Genomic DNA, 26,314 nt, shown 5'->3' on the forward strand with positions numbered 1-26,314 from the left:
GTGATAGTACGTTGCTGTTGTAGACACTTATTTTTCCAACTCATAATCGCTCATGTACAGCATAGCGCCACCTACTGACATGGGAAAAACCAAAAAATTTATTCTTCAAAAATCTATATCTCATCTTCTATTTACTCAATTGTCATCAAACTTCATACACAAACTCTTCATAGCTCACCTGACATATTCGCCAAATTTTGTGCACTTTCGCCCCTGGGGGTGCTGGTTATGGCAAAAATGATATTGCAGCTTCTGATTTGTCAAACTTGGCAAGCAAACTCTTTACAAGACCCTTGTTGGGGCGCTTGCCATGGTCGACAACGCACGAAATTTGGCTCCTTTTTCTTAGACTGCCACCGATACTGAGAACCAGAAGCCCAGATCCAGGCGGGCCTCAGGGCCTCTATAGCGCCCCCCGAGCATCGTACAGTGCGAGACCCTATTGTTACCATGTGTCCAATTCTGTGCTTTGTCGCCATTGTGGGAGTAATGTCTCTTGCCGAAGAAGCTGTGGAAGTTATTTCGCGGGGACGCTTGCCCCCGCCCCCCTTGGCCGCTGGCGCGAGGGCCCGTCGAGGCCGCTTGCGGCTTTAATTCTTCTTCTTCCGGGTTTACGGTGTTTACAGATCCCAGCGTGCTCGCGAGGCGTGTGTGGGCGTGTGAGGACACTCCTCCTCACCAATCAGTGCACAGGGGAGTGTCTGCTCACGCCCCCAGCCTCACTCGGCTCGGTTTGGCTCGCTTCAGCCCTACTCCAAAACCGTGCGAGTTTTAGGGGCTAAGCAGGGCTGAAGCGAGCTGAGTCGTGCTGTTCTTTGGTAGTCGAAACGCGAGCCGTGTCGGGCTGAAGTGAGCTGAAAAAGGGTAGTGGAAAAGGGCCATTAGGCTGTCTAAATTAAGCAAAAACATTGGCGAATTTCGCCTCCTTTCAAAGTCAATGAGAGCGAAGCGAAATTCGTTTGTGTCAGGATGGACCGTAATGAAGTCTGACTGATATTTTGTGTGTGTGGTGGTGGTGGGGGTCCGCGTCGCCGCGCTACCTCACTCTTTTTTGACCATGGTTGTGTTTGCATCCCTGTTCATTATGTAAGAGCAGATTGAATCGAATCGTGATTAATCAATTTAAAATCTTAAGAATCGAATCGATCTAGGAAATTGACTGTGATACCCAGCCCTACTGTTTTATATTAAAGGTGGAAAAAAGACAGTTTTATATCTACTGTAGTTTAACATGCCGCTTGACTAAGAGTGAAATATAATCCGTAGTGTTTGTCGGGTTGAGTTACTTCAGCTGGACCAGAAGAAAGCAGTGTTACAGGTTTGGCTACAGATGGCTGTGTGTTTTAGTGCACAGGTGAGCGTAGTGTGCTGATTGGTTAGTTCGCCGCTCTTGTTCAGGTATCCTGCAGATCCCCATCTGCCACTCCTTTTCATCGGAATCAAAGCTGTGAAGTGAAACCCATCCCCCTCCTGCACCGAATCACGAGTGTAAATCTCTCAGCGTTTGACCTCCTTATGAGCATGCAGTCGGCTTGCCGAGGTAAAAATCTCCCTCTCCTCCCCTTAATTCTGTCTCTGTGTGACATGCAGGGTCTGGGGGAGTGAGGGCTGCAAAAATGAAAGGCTTCTCTTAATATCACTTCAGACCGGGACAAATATATTTTTGGATGACTCACGCAATTACAAATAAAACGAACACATCGTAGTCCTTCCTCAAAACGCAGTATATTGGCTCAGGCGTGCTCGGTATCCGAATTTTGGTTCTTCAGTTTAACTCTGGTGTAACATTACACTTGGCGACCCTCGTTCTTTTCCTCATGGATGTGCTTTGCTGTGGAATGCGGAGGGACTTTGGAGCAGCACGGCCAGATTATCAGTCTTCCTCATATCTCATTGATCTGGCACAGGCATGTGGTGATATTAACTGGTCATAAACGAATGAACGTTAGAATGTCAGTGATAACAGGAACTAACTTGTTCCATGAACTTTTCACGATACTGCATGTTAATGAATTCAGAACTATGATGCCATTATTTAATAAATAGAAATTGTCAATTTGCTGTAGAAAAACAGTTCGATGACCACTTCATGTTGGACTGCAAACCCCCCCCCCCAATCATACCATTTATTTTTCTTCTCCTGTAGCTCATCCTGTTGTCTTTTATACCAAATGATGACAACTTTCTACGTTTTTAAAAATTAAATAATAAAAAAAATCACCAGTTATCCTGAATATCACGTATTATTGAATGTGTACTGGATATTCAGATATATACTGAATATCACAATATGCTGCGTATTGGATCACAATGTACTGTATAATACGTACAGATGACAAAGATCGATGCTAAATATCATGAAGTCATGGCCTAAAGGTTGCCGGTTCGATTTCCTGGACCAGCAGGAACGGCTGAAGTGCCCTTGAGCAAAGCACCGAGCCCCCAACTGCTCCCCAGGTTGCTCTGGATAAGAGCGTCTGCTAAATGCCTGTAATGTAATGATGTCCCGTATGCTATACTGAATCATGATCTACTGTAAACTACATCTTGTGATATCCTGTACATTGAATCATGATATCCTGTATAACGGGGGTTCTCAGCTTTTTTTTCTGCTTCTAGACTCATCTCATCTCATTATCTCTAGCCGCTTTATCCTGTTCTACAGGGTCGCAGCTATCCCAGCTGACTACGGGCGAAAGGCGGGGTACACCCTGGACAAGTCGCCAGGTCATCACAGGGCTGACACATAGACACAGACAACCATTCACACTCACATTCACACCTACGGTCAATTTAGAGTCACCAGTTAACCTAACCTGCATGTCTTTGGACTGTGGGGGAAACCGGAGCACCCGGAGGAAACCCACGCGGACACGGGGAGAACATGCAAACTCCACACAGAAAGGCCCTCGCCGGCCACGGGGCTCGAACCCGGACCTTCTTGCTGTGAGGTGACAGCGCTAACCACTACACCACCATGCCGCAGCTTCTAGACCCACCTATTCATATTTGTAATGAGTTGGGGCCCATTGAAAAAGATCCCCAATTATTTTGGCTCATCTATTCTATTAGAATCCAGTGTTTCCCACAGACCAGGTAGCAATTTGTGGTGCTCCACTGTGCCGATAAGGGAATCGTGCGCGGCGGTGTCGTGGCGGTCGGTGGAGTCGGTCATTGGGGTGTATGCAAAGTGTTTACAGCGGGCAGTGTTCAAACACACTATTTTTCTTCAGAGTCACCTGCTGGGACTATTTTAAAGCTACAAGAAGCATTTGAGATTATTCAATTCAATCTAAATTCTTTTAAGTTCTTTAAGAGAAGACAGCTAAAACAATTTTTCCCAGAACCCTGCCTGGTTTCATTCCTCGACCCAACTTTACATTACAGGGCAGGCCATTAGTTTGCCGGGCTTGATGTTGGTGGAAAACCTGTCTTTTTAAATTTATGAAAATTACTCACCAAAATTGAAGTTAAAGTTTAGTTTTTACCTTAGTTTTTTGGTGGCAATCATTCTTTAGTTGACATTCAAGGAATAAATTGCAAAAAACAAGTTGGAGGTTCAATACTCATCTGGGTTAAAGCAGCAAACATTGAGAGTCAATGAAATTATAATAGTCAAATAAATGCGAAGTTATTATTAGCCTATGGGCATCCTACAGTAGCCTGTCTCAACTACCGCATTTTCTCTTTATCACGTTGTTTGCTGCGTTTCTAACGTTATAGGCCGACAGCTGGATGTTCAATATTGATAACGTTATAAGGTTAGCAGTTCATAAAGCTAGCATAAGGCTACCTTTTCTGTGTTACATACTGGGCAGGTGTGTTTGAGCACAGTACATCATACCAACCTTGGGTAGACTCCAGATATTGTTGACCGTCTTCTCTGTGCTAAATATCACGCAGCATTGGGTTTTCCTCTTGATAGCCCTCGAGCAGTTTGCGTGGAGAGGAGGAGTGGGCGAATCAGCTGCCAGTGTGTGCGCGTATCAGCGATGCAGTGATGGTTTATCTACTTCGCTAATAAAGATGTTTCTTAAAATATTCAGATTTTATGCTTCAGATAGCATCAACTAGGCATCCCCGCGAATATGACATTTTATTTAGGCTAGTGGGAAATCCTTATTTATTGTGAATGTCAAACCAGTGGCCGGTTCCTCGCGTCAAGCTGCTACTGTATGCATCAAAATTGGTTTATAGCCTGACTCGGGGATGTCCGTTTCATGTAAGCCAAGAAGGCTATGATAAAGCTCATCACAAGCACGACGTAGGCTACCTTTTTAAAATAAGGGATCGGAAGGTGAATCGGGAAGGCTGCATTATTTTTAATTAGCCTAACGGGCCTACTTGCAGTCCGGGTATATGCGCAACGGCAGGCCTGTGTACACGCCTCTCTGTCTGTGTGTGCGCGTGAACGAGAAGAAGGAGCACTATGAATGAACGTAACGATATGCAACAGATTTTTTTTTTTTTTTTCAAACTCGCGAGTCTGATTGTGTGGCGATAGGAATCCATTGTGTGGCGCTGTGCCACACAATGGTCTATGAATGGGAAACCCTGGAATCTAATAATCTGCTGTAAAGTGTATTAATGGGATGCGACATCACTCCATGTTACCAGGATGGCCAGGAATTAAAGAAATGCAGTAAAAACAATGTAATTGTAGGTATTATGTTTAAAACTGTATGGATGTGCCAGAAGCCAAACCCATGCATGCAGGGCATTCTCAGTTAAAAGGGATTAATGATCCAAAAGTGGAGTCTGGTCCATTAACACAAGAACTTTATTGTTATGTTTGTGTTCAGCAAACAAGCAAGTTATTAAAGGGCATTTTTTTTTTTTAATGTGAAAGTATGTCCGTTTTACACACTCATCCAGAAGGGTAATTTTGCACAAGGCCGTCTGTCTACAGCTGAAAAAAATAAAATAAGAAAACGCATCTGGGAAAATCCCAAGGGAGTCTGGAGCCAGATTCGTGACGTCACCTGCGGAAGCGCCAGCAGGCTGCGCGAGCTTTGCACGGTTTCAGTGCACAGCCTGTGTAGGCCAAGCGCTCCCATTTCTCTCTCATTGTCCGGTCTTTTGGGAAACGATGAGTACTAATCCCATCAAGATTGGTGTTGCTACACCCTCCTACGATACATCTGTTAACCATTTTAATAATTACGTGATAACGAAGAAATTTATAGAAAACCACCAGGTCGTTTCTCAAACAAACCAGCGCTGACGTAGGATTCAGAGGGAGGCGTCCCGCACGTGACGTCACGAAAATCAGTGTTTGCCGGGAAATCCAAATGCCAAGTTTTTTCCGAGGCGGACCAATTTGCCTCAAATGGCTTGATTTCAACTGAAAATTTCTGGTATTGCGCAAGGTTAAAAAAAAAAATTTGCACAAAATGTGACGGATATTTGACCAAAGTTTAATATAAAATAGGAGAATTCCATTGATCTTGCTCCTGAATTTACCCGTGAGATGCACTTTAAAACCAAGAAGTGGATCTAGAAACCACTCAATGAGATTTAGATCCTTACACGCGAACAGAGAAGGATTTTTCTGACGAGTTGGAAAATTATCCATCCGTTGAGTTCCCCGACATCTCAAACTACCTGGTGCTGCAGACAGCGTTCTACACGGGGACACAGGTGAAAACCTGGAAGAGCACAGAGGAGTACAACTTTTTAATACGTGGCTGGGTTAAAGATCTGGGGATCAGGACACTACAGGATAGACAGTGGTAAACGGATCAAAGTGCCGGAAGAGTGCTTATTAGCATGCATGATTGTTTACAAAACTGAAAGCAAAGCAGAGTCTTTAAACAGTTATAAACATGGCTAGAAACGAATGTGACGGTGATGGTGACGGTACTTCATAAAGCCTCTGTGAAAACAGCGCCCGTATCTGTGCGTGCTGATTTGCGCGCAGATCAGTATCCGGTGTTTTCCATAATGCCCGGGTCCCAAGCGAGCGCAGCTGCTCGAGCTGCACCAGACTCGAAGGCGCGACAGTTAAGTGTTCACCTACTGTGTAACTGCAACTTTTAGCTCGCGTGTATATCGCCAGGCAGCACGGCCTAAATGCCTCACTTTCATCAATAACCCGTCGCAAAGCATCGTGTGACTGTAGCTTAATGAGGCGGATTTGACGTTGGATGCAACCCAGCAATTGTACCCTACTATGAGTAAAAATTAGCTTCAACTTGCGGCCCGGTGGTTGAGAAACACTGTTGTATTGAGGTATTTCACCCACGTGACCAAGTCATGTGGTGATGCCATTTTGGACAGCACGGCTCGAATCGGTTTGAATGCGAGGAAGGCGACAAACGAAAAACATAAAAGAAAAAGGAGCGAGATGCAGAAAACACCTTCACTATCCAGCGACGTAGGGCATTTACAGGGCAAGCAGAGGGAGAGGTATTTGCAAAAATTGAGGTTAGCAGGCTTAGAGAACGACGTTTACCTGCTTCCACCAGGATTGTTCACTGACGTACGGAAGTACACGAAGCCCTCGTCTTTACCTGACTTCGGCCCACGTGATCTGTATTCCTATGTCGTTAAAAACCCATCGCCATACACAGGTATTGATCTGAAAGCGTATAAGAGTTTGGATGCCTACAAATATTTTGTGTCAGGCTGGGTAACATGCCTACATCAGCGGGTCGTCCCTGGAGCCGGTGGTCGCCATCTTATTACAGCTAAGGTTTGTTCACATTTTCATTTACTTTTGATCCTCAGGATAAACAAAATGTTATTAAATGTCATTGAAATAACTTCTTAGTCTGTTGAGACATGGCCCGTTATAAATTTGCTGTTACCAGGCAATGACCAAGAACTGTATTATTAGGGTCGGTGTAGTTGTAGTAGTGCACTAGCAGCTAGCTGTTAGCACTAGCTAATGTCAACAACAGTAGCTGGTATGTTACTGTAGCAATGTTTACGTTCAGTCATTTGGATGACTGTTAAAACCTTTCAGCCTCAAGTTTTTCCTTTACTGGATTTACTAGTTTACTGAGCTAGCGCACTCGGGCAAGCGGCCGGCTAGCGCGCGCTAGCTCCCAGCCTGCCCGAGCGCGCTAGCTCCCAGCCTGCCCGAGCGCGCTAGCTCAGTAAACTAGTAAATCCAGTAAAGGAAAAACTTGAGGCTGAAAGGTTTTAACAGTCATCCAAATGACTGAACGTAAACATTGCTACAGTAACATACCAGCTACTGTTGTTGACATTAGCTAGCTTGACGTTCAAAATGGCGGACACCGGGGCGTCACGTGACCCTGTGACGTCAGGTGAAATACCTCAATGTTGAATATCGTGATATCCTGTGTACTCAATATTGCGCAATATATTGAAGAGCATGATGTACTGTATATTGAATATCACAATAGCCCATATACGGAATATCGTGATATTCAGTATACAGGATATTATTATAATAACGGATATAAAACCTTACACTTGGCTGTATACTGACTACTGTACTGTATCCTTTTTTTTTTTTCGTGTTTCCGTTTCCAGTTGAGAGTACGTCGTGCGCGTTCTGGCTGCCGCTTCTCACCAGAGCTTTTTTTTTTTTTTTTTTTCTATTTTTATTCATTTATTTATTTTTTCTGTGTGTTTGTGTAGTTTGATGTTTGAGTGTTTTGTCCGCTGGTTGTGGTGTAGCTCCCGACCCAGTTTTGGGCGTCGGTTCCCTCTGAGCCTTGGTTCGCCGTGGGTGATGCCTGCGCTCCCAGCTGTGGACTGCAGTGAGCCTGTTGCTCATTTTACATCGTGGTTGTCCAGCGTTCTGTGCTTTAGTGTTTGGCGTGATGTTCCGAGCGATGTTGCTCGGTGGCATCGCAGCGGCTGTGCAATCGGTTTGGGACACACCAGCGCTCTGCGTGGCGGAGCTTCTCTGCTCACTTTGTGGATCCATGGCGTGGTGTTCGAGCGATGTTGCTGATGGCGTCACGGCAGCGGTGCTGGAGATGTGGGACTCGTTTTCGTGCGCCTTTTGTTGGGACTGTTGCTGCTACACCATGGGAATTACATCCTGACCCCTACTTGGTGGACTTTTGTACTTTTATTTTTATTTATTTATTTTTTTCTTTGTCTATAATTGTAAAGCGTCCTTGGGTTTCTTGAAAGGCGCTATATAAATTTAACATTATTATTATTACTGCGATATACCATATACAGTATAATCACGATATAATGCATACTGACCCTCATGGTTTGCCGTATACTCAATATCACAATCCAACATGTAGAACCGGTTATCAGCACGTCTCATCTGCAGGGCTTTCCACTAAGGTGGTGTTTACATTAGACCGTATCCGTCTCGTTTTCGTCGCGGATGCACTGTCCGTTCACATTAAAACGCCGGGAAACGACTCCACAGGCGGAACAACTTGAATCCGCCAGGGCCCACGTATTCAACCCATTACGTATCTGATCCGGTGCTGTGTAAACATTGAGATATGAGGAAACGCAGTGCTGAGCTCTAGCTGACGTCGTCATTGGACAACGTCACTGTGACAGCCACCTTCCTGATTCGCTGGCGTTGGTCATGCCACGTTGGTCATGTGACGCGACTGCTGAAAAACGGTGCGGACTTTCACTTCCTGCTATTTGTCCCAAATCACTGCTCGTGCGCTTCACTCGTGCGCTGTGTGAGCTGCGCAGGGCCAGAGTGTGCACCCTCCAGAGGGCACTCGCTGTTCAGGGCGGAGTGATTTGGAGCACAGGATGCCTGCGGAGCCGAGCGTATCCGTGTATTGGCGTTGCTGTGTGCACGCGAATCGTTTTAAAAACGTTAATCTGATGATCCGCTGATACGGTCTAATGTAAACACCACCTAAGTAAGGTATTAGGCAGAGACCCGTCCACCCGTAAATTTGACGGGTGATTGCCGATTTCAACGGGCAAGTATACACACAGACGGATACTGAAACGGACGATAATGCCGAAAATTTTCGCACATGAATACTCCCACATGTCGTCCGATAAATCCAGTTATGTTCCGCCCACACACGGACTGGCCATCGGGAGTAGCGGGAGTTTTCCCGGTGGGCTGGTGGTTCAGCGTGGGCCGGCGGAGAAAAAAAAAAAAAAACAGTTGCGCGCTGGCCTTTAATATGATAAGCAATGTTAACAGTTTCTTTAACAAACTGTTAACATTGCTTATTACAGTTGCGCGCTGGCCTTTAATATGATAAGCAATGTTAACAGTTTGTTAAAGAAACTGTTAACATTGCTTATCATATTAAAGGCCAGCGCGCAACTGTTTTTTTTTTTTTCTCCGCTGGCCCACACTGAACCACCGGCCCACTGGGAAAACTCCCGCTACTCCCGATGGCCAGTCCGTGTGTGGTTCCGCCATCATTTACAAATTGTAAGAAACACAGTTTAATACGAAAAATACTGAAAACTTGAAATGAAAAATCAGAATATTTCATCGTTTCCGCCATTTTGGCCCGCACTGAATCTTGTAACATGCGGACTGAATAAATCGCGAATTCTGATTGGTCGAAAATTGCCAAACACCCTGCGTTGTAGTTTCCTCTTTCTTGGCGGGAGAACCGCATTTTTTTTTGCTGACTCACTCTTCTGGATCAAGATGAATCCCAACAAACGCCCCAAATTGAATGTGACAAAAACTGATTCGTTTTTCCACAAAAAGACAGAAAAGGTATGTGTGATACATTGATTAACAAGGGGGTTTCATTGGGGTAAGGTAAAATAGAATACTGTTGGTTTTTTTTTTTTATTAAATACTGTAACTAGATCAAAAGATTATATACAATTCATTGTTGTTTATTTTCTTTTCACTTTTGTTACCAAATCAAACACCATACATACATCTGATACATTCAGGAGTGAAACTGAAAAAAATACAAAGTAAAAATATGCAATATTTCTGATCAAAAATTACACGCCATTTCACCCTGAAAATGTCCTAGAATGCAGGAAATGAAGTCTAAATTTCAAAAATTTTCTGGGGGGGCATGCCCCCAGACCCCCCTAGAGGGACTTCGCGCCTGCGGCGCTCGTCTTCGCACCTGCGGCGCTTATCAGGATTATATAAAATATTATTTTTGACTGGTAAATTTCTTTTTCTGCCTAATACCCTACACCTAAGGCTCATACTAGCCAGCCGGGGGGGGGTAAACACAAAATTAACTCCTGTGCACGGAGTTCCCAGGATTAAATGTATTTTCCACAGACCATTTATTTATTCACTTTACTCAAATACAAAGTAAAATGGCAGTAAATCTTCTTTCTTTTCTTGCGTATTGCATCATGAGGCGTTCCTGGCTTGTAAATCTCTTATTTTCGGTGCATGACACATTCACGCAGCTGAGCATGCTATGAATTAACAACGGCAACGGTCTGCAGTGGGGCTACACAATTACACACTCGGCGAACATTTCTCCATTTGTGTATGAAAATACACTCCAACCACTCAGTTTGGGTTCATTTACAACCAACGGTGTCTTTTGATGCCGGCATGTAATTGAATGAGAGAAGGCTGGTTTACCGGAGACAAAATAAGCGTCATCTCTGCTTCTGTTCCGTCCGACACACTACTGCCTCCGCCGAGTGCGCGTGCGCACACACACCGCATGTCGGGGCCGCGGATGAGTTACTCTCCCTTGATCAACGAAGTCGGCGGGGAATTTGTGGTTATTATTGGTACAAACAGCGCGAATCACAACTTAAATGAGGGCGGTTCAGTTTGACATTATTGTCAGTCCGTTAGATAAACATTTAATTTTATTAAAATCGAAAATTAATATTTAGAGCCTGTGGGCTACAAAAATAATAGCCGTTAAAGTAGCCGGCTGGACTTAATTGTGTAGTCGGCTGTGCAGCCGGCGCTTGTGGAAAGCCCTGCATCTGGACTAGTGGACAGTACCAGTCGTTAATCTGTTCTCTTTCAGGTTTTACAGAATTATCAGAGCGTAAGGTTGGAGAACATCAGTGCTGCCCGCTGCTTGTTGCAGCACTCTTTTATTCAAAGCCTGCATCGGCGTTCTGATTTTCTGTTTTAAATTATATGAAGATACTTCTGTTGCTGTGGAAAAGAGCTTGTATACGTGTTATATTTTAGGCAACTTTTAAACAGTTGCATACTACAGCAATTTGTCAGTGCTAGGATAGTTGTTTTTTTTTTTTTTTTAAAATTAATAAAGAACGACACGTTCCAAAACGTTTTTGAGTTCATTTATAGTTGGTTCAATATTTTGGAACATGTAACAAAAGCAGGTTCTACTTCTTTCACTCACCAGCGTCTTCCCAACTCTCTCTCGAAGTTAATAAGACACAAAAACGCAGCTTGTTGTTTGAGAGAGAAACTACAAAGCTCAAAGTCCTCTGTCTCGAAGACGCCCGTGTCAGAAACCGGACTGTTACAAAACGCTGACGCTCCCGATGCCTTCAGTAACAGTCTCCTCAGAACAAAGTTTCACCATATCTAGATTTTCCTTCGTTAAATAACGAGACGCTTTGCAAACCGTTTATTATCTTTCAATTATGTGGCGCGTCCGATCTACAAGTCCCGGTCAATGAAGTTCGAGTTTATTATGAATTCACTACCATCAGAGCTGCATTTGTAGGGAATTAATCAACCCTTTCTGAGCCATCAGAATCAAGAATTCATTAGTGCTGTGGTATAAACTGTTAAATTTTTCATTTTTTTTTCCCCTTTCCCCAAACTGGAGCTGGTGTTGAATTGAGATATACGGTGATGAATTTCATATTTCAGTGGGTGTGTGTGGTTTTTTTTTTTTTTTTTTAAAGTCACTTTTGTGAGCTTTAAAGCAGAACTGAAGTCATTTTTAAACTCGCTTTATTTCTTAATTAACGTGTTATTCAATTACGTTTTCGGTTTTAGTAACCTTATATCGTGACTCGTATTGGCAACTCATTGCAATTAAATATTATACTTATCGGCCGATTCGGTTTTTAGCCGTGTTGAATTGAGTTCGTTTGGTCCACGGCAGGCGTCGCTTATCCGCGTGATCTTCACGAGACTTGTGCAAGACTTCAAAACGTGAAGCGTCAGCGCCGCCATTTTGAAAACTGTTTTCCAAGCGAAATGTTGCACAAAAACGAGTTTAAATGTCGATTACTGCCTACTTTTTTCAAACTTTCCTGATTTGCTATCAAAACAAACCAAACTTCCGGCTTGATTACATCAGCGTTCGAGAGAGGGCGCGCGCGTCTTTTGACAACCCGTGTCCGAAATCGCTCCGTACTCACTATAGACCCTTTTCACTCACGTGACCTTCGTAAACGCGATCGCCATTTTGGACATGAAGAAATGACGGTTTATGGCACAGACCCTTTCGGTTCTCGCTCATCTAGCTGCTACAATGACTGCTTAGACTGCAACAATAATACCTAACACACATTTAAGTATCCGTCGTAAAGACGTGAAACTCGCCGAGTGACGAGTGTGTTCATTGATGAGCTAACACAATCTAAAAGTAGACATTCCATCACACTGCCCTGGCGCTGTGTACAGTTTACCTTCTATGGTTTGTGCACTCACTGTTTGCCATTACTTTCTCCAACCCAGTGTTCAAACTATGCCGATATTTTCGGGGGGGTCCCTTTTTTTCCCGCGGGGGCTGCTTGCGCTCGTCTCAGAGCGCGGATCTCCAAACACATGAGAAGCCTCTCTTACGCACATATCACGCGGACTCCACACACGCATCGCGTCTGAAGTCATAACTCATCAGGGGAAATCGTGTCCGCATTGGCATGTTCAAAAAACAACCTCGCGTCAACAATGATACCACACGCAAGAAAAAAAAACAAAAAACAGTCAGGCTACTCAACACATCTGATCCACAGCAGCACCAAAGCATCACTGGAAATCATGTCAACAACCAATCTTCCATTTCAACACGCGTCAACAAACAAATGGCACCACAAACATGAACGAATCGGTCAGGCTACCGATTCCAAACCCACAGCAGATGAATAATTAAATGCATCTTACCTTAAAGCAGAATCGACCACAAAGGAAGTGTGTTGGCACTGTTGGCACACTTCCTTTCTACTAGTTCAGGGGTTCTCAACCTTTTGCAACCTGGGCCCCACCAAAGCTGGTTCATTGCAGTTGGGGGCCCCTCTTCTCCCCCTCCCCCCCAAACACACTCACCCGCAGTGACGCCACCCGACCTACAGCACCTTATATCGACCGATAGATAGATAGATAGATAGATAGATAGATAGATAGATAGATAGATAGATAGATAGCTAGCCAGCCCTGGGCTAGATGATTATTATTATTATTATTAGTAGTAGTAGTAGTAGTAGTAGCAGTAGCAGCAGTATCCATAGTAGACTAGCAGTAAGAAAACAACAAAAACAACAAATTATTTGGGTAGAGCTGAAATGGGGAAAGCAAAAATACAGTGTGGGGTAGTAGTCTTTAAAAAGACTGTTTGGGTTTTGCGCTGTATCGATGGATTGATGATAGTAGACTAGCGAGAGTCGGCACGAGTTAACTCGGCAAGAAACCAGACTAGTGTGTGTGTGGCAAGCACTCACACGGTGGCCACGGTATGCAGACTCACTCACGTGACGTTGCGTCATGTTCGCGTCACGGGCTTAAAATAACCTACACACAAGATTTTATGATAGATTGATGATAGATTTTATAATAGTATTGATTTGTATGTAATAGTCCAATGTCCTGCATTTTGACATGGGTAAATGTGTTGCATCTGCTTAGTTACTATAGCCTGTTAGCCCCAGATTTTTTTTTTCCTCCATACATGAAGCCTACTCGCGACCCCCCTGGAGTACCTCTGCGCCCCACCAGGGGGGCGCGCCCCCCCGGTTGAGAACCACTCTACTAGTTTGTGTCCCCAACCTGGCAGCAGCAGTCGTTGTCATATCGGTTTATTTTATCTTTGATGTAAACACAACACTTCGGATATGCAAGTGCTTCCCGTTACACACGATTGCTAGGTCAATAAACATCATTTTGCCAATATTTTAGAGACCATCCATCTTCTCCGTCGGTCAGCATCTGTCGGGATCCGATAAAATGATAAATCTTGCCCGTGTGTTGATGGTTACTACATCCAGGTGCACAACAATATAATGGCATGATGGAAGTCGTGCTGAAAGTAAAAACTTCCTTTGATGGCTATACTCCTTTCGATGCTTCGCCGTCATTCCTCGTTGTTGGCTGTGGTAGACTACTGGTAGTTCATGTCCAAAATGGCGGCCGCGTTTGTCGTGACGTCACGTGAAAAGGGTCCATACAGGGCACTATATAGTGAGGACGCCATTCTGTAGTGCTGTCCGAAACCTTAGCGAGGATTATTTACACCCTATATAGTGCACTCGGAGTATCCCACAATGCATCACGAAAAGTAGTGTACAACCGATGGTCACTAACCAAAGCAATATATCCCATCATGCATTGCGGTCGCGCTGAAAGAAATCAAATTAAAAGTCTCAAATTTGATTTAATAAAAGCCAGCGGCGAAGAAGAAAGTATTCAGCCTTGATTTAAAAAAAAAAAATTGAAAGATGCAGGAACTTCGTATTTATTAATGTGGGAAATGCGCTCAGTGTAATATGGATTTATCACAAAACCCACCGGCCGACTGATCTGGCATGTTTTAATTGTGCGACAGTAATGACTCAAATACCAGCACGCGATGGAGTAGTGTCCGAAAGCGTTTTTTTTTTCATTTTGCCAGTGAGCTCACTATATAGTAATTCCCTACCTTAGGAGTAGTGAACGAGTGAGCGATTTCGGACACAGGGTTTGATTTCCGCTGTACGTTTTACTTCCGTCCTACGATGTCTCGCACAGGTCTTGATGAATCTCGTGTACGGCCGTTGCTTTGGCATATGGACTGATATATTACATAGTACGTTTCAAACACCCATAACTTGCTATAGCAGTGACAAAATGGCGATCAAAAATGCATTCCGACATTTAATAAAATGAGAGAAATAGAATTTTGATGATTAAATTTGCCTTCAGTTCCCCTTTAATGGATAAACATTTGCTCCAAGTTCCAGCTAGCTTTTCAAGAGGGCAGGGTGCCAATGATTATCACAGACAATCTTGTACACATCACTACAGATAAAGAATCTGTCCTGCAAAATTGGCCCGACTCAGCCCTGTCAATGACTTTTTTTTTTTTTTGAGTACAGTGCTTTTGCAGAAGAGGCATCAGCAGACCCAAAGCGTACGCCATCACCGTGATGTGAAAAAAGGCAGGGAGTCTGGGAGCTTGTCCTTCGGAAAAATTTTAAGCTATAGATGTCAAATAGTGCGTTCTGAGTGATCCAGAATGCAACGTTTTGCATCTCGGAGTAAATAAAAAGTTCTTGATCTCATGATTTGAGGTGGGTAATATGTGAAAGATGGAAACTTGGGGCCCGTTTACACGAGGACGCTGTCGGGTAAAAACGACTAAATATTTTATCGGAAGTGCCTTTCGTCTACACGGGGACGGCGTTTCCGAGGCTGAAAAATTGAAAACGCCTTCCAGAGTGGATAAGTTAAAAACAGCCCCCGTTGCATATCCGTCTAAACTACCCAATACGCGAAACTCTGCTCGGATCTGCTCACGTCGGGTACGCGTTTACGTCATACATATGTCATATACTGTGCATGCCAGCCCGGGAAGTAAGAAAGTAAGTAAAAAAGTAAGAGCATGTCTGATTACATCGATCCAACGGACCTTCAAGCTGCTCTGGCAGCTTTAATAAACGTCCAGGAGTCCTTCGAACATCTATACCGAATCTGCACATATACCGTTAATGAACAGAGGCGGGTATAGCATGCTCTTACTTTTTTACTTACTTTCTTACTTACCATAGTCAGAGTAGTCAAAGTTTTCACGGCGCAGATGTGCAGATCAGACAAGACGGAAGACGTTGCGCATGCGTGCAGACATAGCGGAGGTCTTTCACAGCACCACCTAGCCGCCTGGCATGCACATCCAATTGAATTCCACACATTTATGCGTCACTGTATAGACGCAGATTTCCTCTTTGAAAACGGTCGTGTAGACGCGGAAAAAAGTGAGAACGAAAACGGACTTTTGCGTTTTTGTTTCAGACCGTCCCCGTGTAAAGTGGGCCTTAAAAGAAAGTAAAAGCCTCCGTGGTGATTTCATGCCGGTTTGACCGGTTTTGGAGGTCAATCATGGGTCCGTTTTTAACATGTGTAGGAAATTGAGTTGTTTTTGCGAAGGTCGAGACTACCTTCAAAATTCTGCAGGGGCCGAGGTTTCAGTCGGAAAATGGCAACCCTAAGAAGAGCCGCTTCAAGATTTGAACAACAAAGCAAATGGAGCTCTTGTGAAACTGAAATATTTCGTAAACTTTAACTGTCGTAACTAAAGACGCAAAATATTTTAAATGAGGAACTCCTGTCGTTAAAACTTGAATCGATGTCAGTTATTCATACTGATTTCTTCATTGACGCGTTTCTACTGATACAGAACTGTTACCATGGTTTTCCCCAAAGCGTTTTAGCGTATCGGGCCCAATACGCTTGGATTTATACCGATATGTTAAATTTCCGACCCACAAGTAACTAGATACATAGGAGAGCAAATAACAGATCTATTTACATGTTGATTGATATTTGTGTTAAACAAGCCGTTTTTTTTTTTTTTCCTCCCCAATGTTTGTGTTGATTCTGTCAAAGCAATATGTCCGCGTGGTATGATGTAAGCAAACTGTAATCTGTTGGCTGTGTCAAGATCACGTGTTCAAACCATCCAATAAAAATATCGAAAGAAAGCATCAGACATCCCGGAAGTTTCCGATTTCATTATAAGCGATCTCATTGGCTGCCGATGTCGTCCCCGACCAGACGGGTAAAGCCGACTGATTTTAATCACAAAAGTTTGACCTCGTCTATTATCATTCATGAAATGTGTTTATAAGGACATAATCTTTCTGCAAACTTAATTCATACATTTAAGTTTTGTTTTCCTTTAAATATGTTTTAATCTTAATCAAGTGCCAAAATTTAAACTGTATAATATGCGGTCGCCTTACTTTTCTTTTCAGTGTATCTTAGTTATACGTATATTACGGTAATTGCATCAGAAACGTTCTAAATCATTGGTTATAGTAATACAGCAACTTATTTTAAGGTGGCAGATCTTAGGTTCAAATCCCTTTGTGATCAACAGGAGGTCATGACGATTGATTCTCTTCATTGGATTGCATAAGATGGAGCAAAACCGCTGGTCATATTTTCATGCACGTTTTTGTTACAAGCAGGGCTTTGAACCGGTTCAAGGAACAAAAATGAAAACCGGGAACTTTTTCTATTTCACATGGAACAGAAACGAAACCAGAAACTTTATTATTTTTTATGTTCCGGAACAGAAACGCTTATTAAAAATAATGGTAACCAGTTAATACCGGTTTTTATTTCGTTCCTCAAGGTTTCCGTAGCCTACAAATAAAAAAAGTCATTCTTCTCCTGCGCAAGTTTCTATGACCCGCTGGGGTTCACTTCCTGTGTGACGTTCGCTGACTGAATGGAGAGAGCGGGAGGGTGGACTACTATCACGTCTCCACATCTTAAATAAGAGGTAAATATTGCAGTCTATCGTTATTCAAAAACGTCAATTTCAAACACGATATCAATATATTTGTCCACGTTAATGAGAGGCTCGCGAACATTAAATGACGTTAACCTCTGTTAGCCTATCAATGCATAGGGCCTGACTAGCCTTTGGTAACACACTAAACGAATTATCTTTCATTTTTGGCACTTTTTCTGTTTGTGTAGATGGGAAGACATACTGAGAATCCAAATCGCCAACATTTGAAATAATTGTTTTGAATTATTTCTTGTCTTTATTTAATGAAGGTTGTAATAGAATTAGCCTACATTTGGCTTAAGCTGGATGAGACCGAGACATAATTTTATAGCCATTTGTTAAACAGCTGACAGGGAACGTCATTAACCGTTTCGGGAACGAAATTTTTTTTGTTCTAACCGGTTTGGGAACGTCTATTTAATGGTGGAACCCAAAACCGGAAACGTTAAAATTCCGTTTCTGTTCGGAACGAACCAATAGGAAAAAAATTCTGGTTCAAAGCCCTGGTTACAACACGACTTGATCATAGATAATTAAGGGATCGCCGTAGATTTTCAATCCATCATAGACCTCAGTAATCTATAACAAAACAGTTTAACTTGCATGTTGAACTTTTAAGGTGAAATTTCAAATGTGTATACATAAGATTTTAGGTCAGAAATCATTGAAACACTGGTAAAATCTATCCTGTAATCATGTACACTACCGTTCAAAAGTTTGGGGCCACTTTGAAATGTCCTTATTTTTGAAAGAAAAGCACTGTTCTTTTCAATGAAGATCACTTTAAACTAATCAGAAATCCACTCTATACATTGCTAATGTGGTAAATGACTATTCTAGCTGCAAATGTCTGGTTTTTGGTGCAATATCTCCATAGGTGTATAGAGGCCCATTTCCAGCAACTCTCACTCCAGTGTTCTAATGGTACAATGTGTTTGCTCATTGCCTCAGAAGGCTAATGGAGGATTAGAAAACCCTTGTACAATCATGTTAGCACAGCTGAAAACAGTTGAGCTCTTTAGAGAAGCTATAAAACTGACCTTCCTTTGAGCAGATTGAGTTTCTGGAGCATCACATTTGTGGGGTCGATTAAATGCTCAAAATGGCCAGAAAAATGTCTTGACTATATTTTCTATTCATTTTACAACTTATGGTGGTAAATAAAAGTGTGACTTTTCATGGAAAGCACAAAATTGTCTGGGTGACCCCAAACTTTTGAACGGTAGTGTATCTAAAACCTCTCAGAGACCCTGAAAATGCACCAGAGAGCATCTATTTTCAAAACATTTTCCAGGGTGGCATGCCCCCGCACCCCTCTAGGCCAGAATTTAGGGCTTTAAAGTGCATATCCTGGACCAATTTTGCTTTTTTTTTTAATATGAAAGTATGACCCTTTACACACTCATCCAGAAGGGTAATTTTGCACAAGGCCATCTGTCTACAGCAGAAAAAAATAAAAGAACAAAGCGCGTCTGGAAAAATCCCAAGGGAGTCTGGAGCCAGATTCGTGACGTCACCTGCGGAAGCGCCAGCAGGCTGCGCGAGCTTTGCACGGTTTCAGTGCACAGCCTGTGTAGGCCAAGCGCTCCCATTTCTCTCTCATTGTCCGGTCTTTTGGGAAACGATGAGTACTAATCCCAATAAGATTGGTGTTGCTACACCCTCCTACGATACATCTGTTAACCATTTTAATAATTACGTGATAACGTTGAAGAAATTTGCAGAAAACCACCAGGTCGTTTTCTCATAAACAAACCAGCGCTGACGTAGGATTCAGAGGGAGGCGTCCCGCACGCGACGTCACGGAAATCAATGTTTCCTGGGAAATCCAAATGCCGAGTTTTTTCAGAGGCGGACCAATTCAACTCAAATGGCTTGATTTCAACTGAAAATTTCTGGTATTGCGCAAGGTTAAAAAAAAAATTGCACAAAATGCAAAATGTGACGGATATTTGACCAAAGTTTAATATAAAATAGGAGAATTACATTGATCTCGCTCCTGAATTTACCCAAGATGTGCCCTTTTAATTTTTTTTCTGGGGAAAACACTGTTACTGAAACTTGTTCATCTTAACAAAAGCGAACGCACTACTTTTTAACTTGTCTGTTAACGTTGTACTTCATTAATGACAGTAAATATCTCATATCAAACCATGTGGGAATTTATTTTTTTATTACTTTTTTTTTAAACTGGCAACAAATCAAGACTTCGCTTTCATGCTGTGTAAGTCTAAAGGCCAATTTATGCTGACAACCCAGTCCTTGCAGATGGCGTCGCAGATAGCGTCTGCGTAGCCCCCCCACCTTTGCAGACGCTCTGCGCGCACCTCCCAAAAATTGTGACCACCGCAGAAGCCTTGCAGACAGCGTCGCAGACAAGAGGGCTCTGATTGGTCCACTCTACATCCGCTGTACACGCACTTCCGCTTCCCTACTTTCCTGGTTTGGTTTGTTTTCACGACCGCCATTTTTAAAAACACGAGCGAAGATGGAGCAGCACGAAGAGCGGTTGATCAAGGAAGTGAGGAAGTACCGTATTTTCTGGACTATAGAGCGCACCTGTATATAAGCCGCATCCGCTCTCTTTTTAAAAAAAAATTTAAAAAAAGATATACAAGCCGCATGGGGCTATAAGCCGCAGATATCTATGTTGATATTTACTGCATGTACAGAACGATTTTGTACTGTAAATGTACATGTATGTACCTGAACAGATTCTTTCCGAACAGTGCCTTTTAACACGGCAGCAACTTTGCTGATTAAAACGGAACAGAACCAAGAGAAAATAACCGGTATTTATTTACCTTCATTTCTCCTGTGTTTGAAACCACAAGTCACTTTAATCATCTTCGCTGGATTTGAAAATAATTACCAGTTAGTAATTTGTCGTGCGTGTTCTATCTGCTAAAGATCTGCTAATTCTTCTTTGCATTGATTTTTCGTCTATCTTATTTTTGATTCTACTTCCGGTTAGAGCGCCCCTAGCGGTGGAAGAAAAATCCACAGAATAGCCGCACCTTTGTATAAGCCGCATGGTTCAAAACCTAGGAAAAAAGTAGCGGCTTATAGTCCAGAAAATACAGTACATACATCTATACGACTCCAGTTCTAGTCATTATAAGTAACCGGAGGATAAACACTCCACTAACCACACCCACCAACTACTCCTAGCGATTTCGCGACTTCGCGCCCCCTTGCGTTGTGGGGGGGAATAACATCGCGCACGCCTATTACTCCCCGCTCAACGATAAATTACAACTGTCTGCGAAAGCTATCTGCGAAAGCCTTGTCGCAAGAGCATGCAGAGGCCTTAACTTTGCTAGATAACACACACACACACACAAGATTGGCAAAGGTATGAGGAAATGGTGGCCAGTGTCGGAGCAATGCGATTCTTGCTGTTTTTAAAAAGATTTGTTTTACTCAGTGAATTAAAAACAAGCAAATCGTGTCGCATAAAAATACAAGGATTTATTAATTCTTTGAAAGGGGGGGAAAACTCCCACTGTGAGTAGCCGGTGATGGAGCGTGGATAGGCAGCGAAGTAGCCAGCTGCTGGCAGTCACTCACACGGCTGCATACTGAGCCCCTTCCGGTTTCCCCCTTTCCAATTCTTTTCTTTTTCATGCGTCTGTAGGCAGCACCGTTTTTAAATTTAATTTTTTTATTTTTTAAAAACACACCTGCGTTTACCTTGCTTCACCGACTCGTTATTGTAATCGGACAAAATGGTCGACAGAGCGTGATTACGACCCGTACTAATAGCGTGCTGTGATGGATCAACATGCGTTACCTTCACTGGAAGTCGGCATCATTCGTTAGTTTGCATTAGGGCGCACTGTCTTTCTATGGCGGAATGTGTTTGTTGAGCGCTTGGAAAGTGCTGGAAAATTATGAGCAGGGCGCATATAAATTTGGGCAGGGCATAAGTTCTGGAAGGCAGGGTGTGGCACACTGGTAAAATAAACTGGCTGGAGCACTGCTTTTATTCTGGCTGTGGAATGCGGAGAGGCAGAGGTAGAAAAACAAAAGCTACCAGATTAACCAGACACATCCAATGAGCTGGCTGAGATCCAGGTCTTTATCAGATTTCCTGAAGTCTGATAACACTTGTTGAATACGAGGTATGGTATCATGGCCTATTCATAAGAACTTTTGATAATCTTGTAAGAGACAAAATCGGATAACGGTCATCATAATTGGCATGTACAGTGTTGCTTGAAAGTTTGTGAACCCTTTAGAATTTTCTATATTTCTGCATAAATATGACCTAAAACAGCATCAGATTTTCACACAAGTCTTATACTTGGTCATTTATTTATTGAGGAAAATGATCCAATATTACATATCTGTGAGTGGCAAAAGTATGTGAACCTTTGCTTTCAGTATCTGGTGTGACCCCCTTGTGCAGCAATAACTGCAACTAAACGTTTGCGGTAACTGTTGATCAGTCCTGCACACCAGCTTGGAGGAATTTTAGCCCGTTCCTCCGTACAGAACAGCTTCAACTCTGGGATGTTGGCGGGTTTCCTCACATGAACTGCTCGCTTCAGGTCCTTCCACAACATTTTGATTGGATTAAGGTCAGGACTTTGACTTGGCCATTCCAAAACATTAACTTTATTCTTCTTTAACCATTCTTTGGTAGAACGACTTGTGTGCTTCAGGTTGTTGTCTTGCTGCATGACCCACCTTCTCTTGAGATTCAGTTCATGGACAGATGTCCTGACATTTTCCTTTAGAATTCGTTGGTATAATTCAGAATTCATTGTTCCATCAATGATGGCAAGCCGTCCTGGCCCAGATGCAGCAAAACAGGCCCAAACCATGATACTACCACCACCATGTTTCACAGATGGGATAAGATTCTTATGCTGGAATGCAGCGTTTTCCTTTCTCCAAACATAATGCTTCTCATTTAAACCAAAAAGTTCTATTTTGGTCTCATCCATCCACAACATTTTTCCAATAGCCTTCTGGCTTGTCCACATGATCTTTAGCAAACTGCAGACAAGCAGTAATGTTCTTTTTGGAGCGCAGTGGCTTTCTCCTTGCATCCCTGCCATGCACACCATTGTTGTTCAGTGTTCTACTGATGGTGGACTCATGAACATTAGCCAATGTGAGAGAGGCCTTCAGTTGCTTAGAAGTTACCCTGGGGTCCTTTGTGACCTCGCCAACTATTACATGCCTTGCTCTTGGAGTAATCTTTGTTGGTCGACCACTCCTGGGGAGGGTAACAATGGTCTTGAATTTCCTCCATTTGTACACAATCTGTCTGACTGTGGATTGGTGGAGTCCAAACTCTTTAGAGATGGTTTTGTAACCTTTTCCAGCCTGATGAGCATCAACGCTTTTTCTGAGGTCCTCAGAAATCTCCTTTGTTCGTGCCGTGATACACTTCCACAAACGTGTTGTGAAGATCAGACTTTGATAGATCCCTGTTCTTTAAATAAAACAGGGTGCCCACTCTCACCTGACTGTCGTCCCATTGATTGAAAACACCGGACTCTAATTTCACCTTCAAATGAACTGCTAATCCTAGAGGTTCACATACTTTTGCTACTCACAGATATGTAATATTGGATCATTTTCCTCAATAAATAAATGACCAAGTATAATATTTTTGTCTCATTTGTTCAGCTGGGTTCTCTTTATCTACTTTTGGGACTTGTGTGAAAATCTGATGAGGTTTTAGGTCATTTATGCAGAAATATAGAAAATTCTAAAGGGTTCACAAACTTTCAAGCACCACTGTAGACGCACGCTGCTTCCCAGTCCGCATATTTTTGTTAGTACACTTCCAATGAAGTACACTGTGTGTACTTGGTGCATGAATCAGGCTTGTGGTACTTGAGTCTGACTCGTGACTTGAATTGGACTTGAGCACTGATGACTCATACTCGTACATTAACTGCATTCAGACTTGTAAATTGGAGATGAAGACTCTGATTTTTTTTTCTTTATTTTTGGTAACATTCCATAATAATTTGGCGTAAGATATTTATATCTAATTTTTATACTTTTTTTTTTTTTTTTTTGCAAGAGTGTCACACCTGCGCTTTGGCGTGCGCATCAGCTAGACTCTTGGGCGCACTCTGGACCGCTCGTGCACCAAGCGGACTCTCGCGTGCACCGTAAACGACTTGCACCTGCACAGGATTAAGGCGCAATCAGTGCGCCGATATAAAAACTGTGCAAACGCTTTATTTTGTGAAGTATTGATTTGCGGTGTTAACATGTTACCGAGCCTGATTTCCTGTTTCTCGTCTTTGATCCTGTCGAGTCTACAATAGCCTGTTTGTGCCTCGTTCGACCTATTGCCTCTTTCACTGTTTTATGATTTAGCCTGCCGTTCTGGATTGTTTACCTGTCTTCACTTGTTATAATAAACACACCTCCTGCACTTGCATCCGTCTCCCAACCATCTCTGACAGAATACTTCACACTCCCTGATGGGGAATGCACATTCACTTGTTCATACATCATGTTCAGGGACAAACTAATGTTAATGGCGCTGAAATGGCTCCCGTCACATGGTTCGGTTGGAGTCTTGTTCTCGGACTCAAAATGTATTTTTCTGTGATTACTTGGACGTGACTCGGACTTGGGGTTTAGTGATTCGACTACGACGCTGGCATGAATTTCGACCGAGGAGTGTTTTCCCAAATCGGACACGATAAGTTGTGCGCTTGCGGGAAATGGTGATCGCAGTATCTTAAAAATGAACGCTTTTTAATGTTCCTGGCTGTTTCATGTGACGTATAAACCACCCACCATCATCATCATCAGTGTTGACCACATGCTCTTCTCTAGCTGGTTAATGATGGGTTAGTGGTCCGGTCCCTTTTGTTATGTAGATCAGATGGTGACTATTGAGGTTGAGAAGTGTTCAGTGCTGCCCCCCCCCCATTTTATTTTTTTAAAATTTACTTTTTTGGACCGTTCCGAGTGGGGATCGACCGATATGGGGTTTTTTTTGTTTTTTTTTTCAGGGCCAATACTGATTATTATGGAATTGGGATGCCGATAAATGTAAACATTATAATTCACATGAAATTAAACATAGCACACACTGACACAGACCTTCATATCCATGAAATGTATGTTTAATTGTAAAATTGAACATGAAATTTTGTGCAGGGAGATGCCAGCAGCATTTGTACAATGAAGTCAAACATTAGTTAGAATAAAATGAGAAATAAAATAAATCACTCCCTACTATATTACAGCTCACCATTTTCAGTGGAAAATAAATGAAAATACACTCTGGATTCTTTTACACTAAGAACTAAGTAAGACTTACCGACTTCAAGTAGTTTTTAAATAAATCAAGTGTAGTGAGCTGCCTGCAGCATTTTTTAAAAAGTAAAATCAAACATAAAGTCGGCTATCACTCCCTATTATGTAACAACTTAACAAGTAACCATCTACATTCTAATGCTTTTAATGCCCAAGCCTAATATTCCCAATTTAGGAGGATTATATTGAAGTGAGCCCTGTGATGACCTGGCAACTTGTCCAGGGTGTACCCCGCCTTTCGCCCGTAGTCAGCTGGGATAGGCTCCAGCTTGCCTGCGACCCTGTAGAAGGATAAAGCGGCTAGAGATAATGAGATGAGATGAGATATTGTAGTGAAGGAAGCATTACATGTAGTTTCAGCGAGACTAGTTGGTTGTAGGCTAATTCAAGTGCTTCCTTCCGTAAGCTAAGTTTGCCTGGCTACACAGATGCAAATGGACAATTTTAACGAGTAGTAGATGAAGAATGTAAACATATAATGATGTTGTGCTTTTGCAACTTGTGTGTTTGTGACTTATTGCGGCAAAAGCAGCGTGTCCTTACCTTGAAGTGGGATCTGCTTCTGCCCGAGTGCCCGTACGGCCGCCTTGAAACAGTTCACAGCGTTTAGCTACCCGTGTTGATTTGGCTGTATCCCTTGTGCCACTTCTGCCTGAGTGCCCGTACGGCCGCCTCGAAACAGTTCACAGCGTTTAGCTACACGTGTCGATTGGCTATATCTCTTGTGCCAAACAAATCAGATGATGTGGTGGGCGGGACTGTGTTCTTGAACTCAGAGATACCGCTAACCCTAAAAATGCAGAATATCGGCCCGATATATCGGCCAGGCCGATTATCGGTCGACCCCAGTTCCGAGTACACCAACCGGGAACTCGGAATGCACTAGATGTTGCTGTAATTGTCCACACACACTTATGTACTTGCTATTTTGAGTGCATAAGAATGCAAGTTGAGACACAGTGACAATGTCTTGACCTTTTAATAATAATAATAAAAAAGAAAGTGTTCATCAGTGTTGGTGTTACTTAATCCTTACTGACAGCGATTCATGGAGTCACGTTACTGTGTTTGTCCCTCCCTGTTCTAGATGATGTGCGAGGTGATGCCCACCATCAGCGAGGCGGAGGTGGGGAGTAATGGAGGGGGGCGGGGCTCTGGGTCTCCTCTCCAATCGGATTCCGAAGGACATTTCGAGTCTCTGATGGTGTCCATGCTGGAGGAGAGGGACAGGCTCCTGGACACGCTGAGGGAGACGCAGGAGAATCTGGGTCTGACGCAGGGCAAACTGCACGAGGTCAGCCACGAACGAGACGCCCTGCAGAGGCAGCTCAACTCCGCCCTGCCTCAGGTAAGACCAGTCCGGCTTCCTCGTATTTGACTTGTCCGCAGATATGATGCGTTACTGATGATGAAAGAAAATTGCATGTGGTTTT

General features: G+C 43.0%; 1 protein-coding gene across 9 annotated transcripts in view; it reads left to right on the forward strand.

Annotated features, from left to right (window-relative positions):
- The window catches only part of ppfia1 (PTPRF interacting protein alpha 1), a 351,102-nt gene that overhangs the window by 41,380 nt on the left and 283,408 nt on the right, over positions 1 to 26,314 (forward strand). For all 9 annotated transcript variants that reach the window (XM_060924068.1, XM_060924063.1, XM_060924067.1 and 6 more), the window contains exon 2: positions 25,969 to 26,229. In XM_060924068.1, coding sequence (XP_060780051.1) covers positions 25,969 to 26,229 — 261 coding nt within the window. The remainder of the gene's footprint in view (positions 1 to 25,968; positions 26,230 to 26,314) is intronic.

This window comes from Neoarius graeffei, chromosome 6, assembly GCF_027579695.1.
Source record: "Neoarius graeffei isolate fNeoGra1 chromosome 6, fNeoGra1.pri, whole genome shotgun sequence".
Lineage (NCBI taxonomy): Eukaryota > Metazoa > Chordata > Actinopteri > Siluriformes > Ariidae > Neoarius > Neoarius graeffei.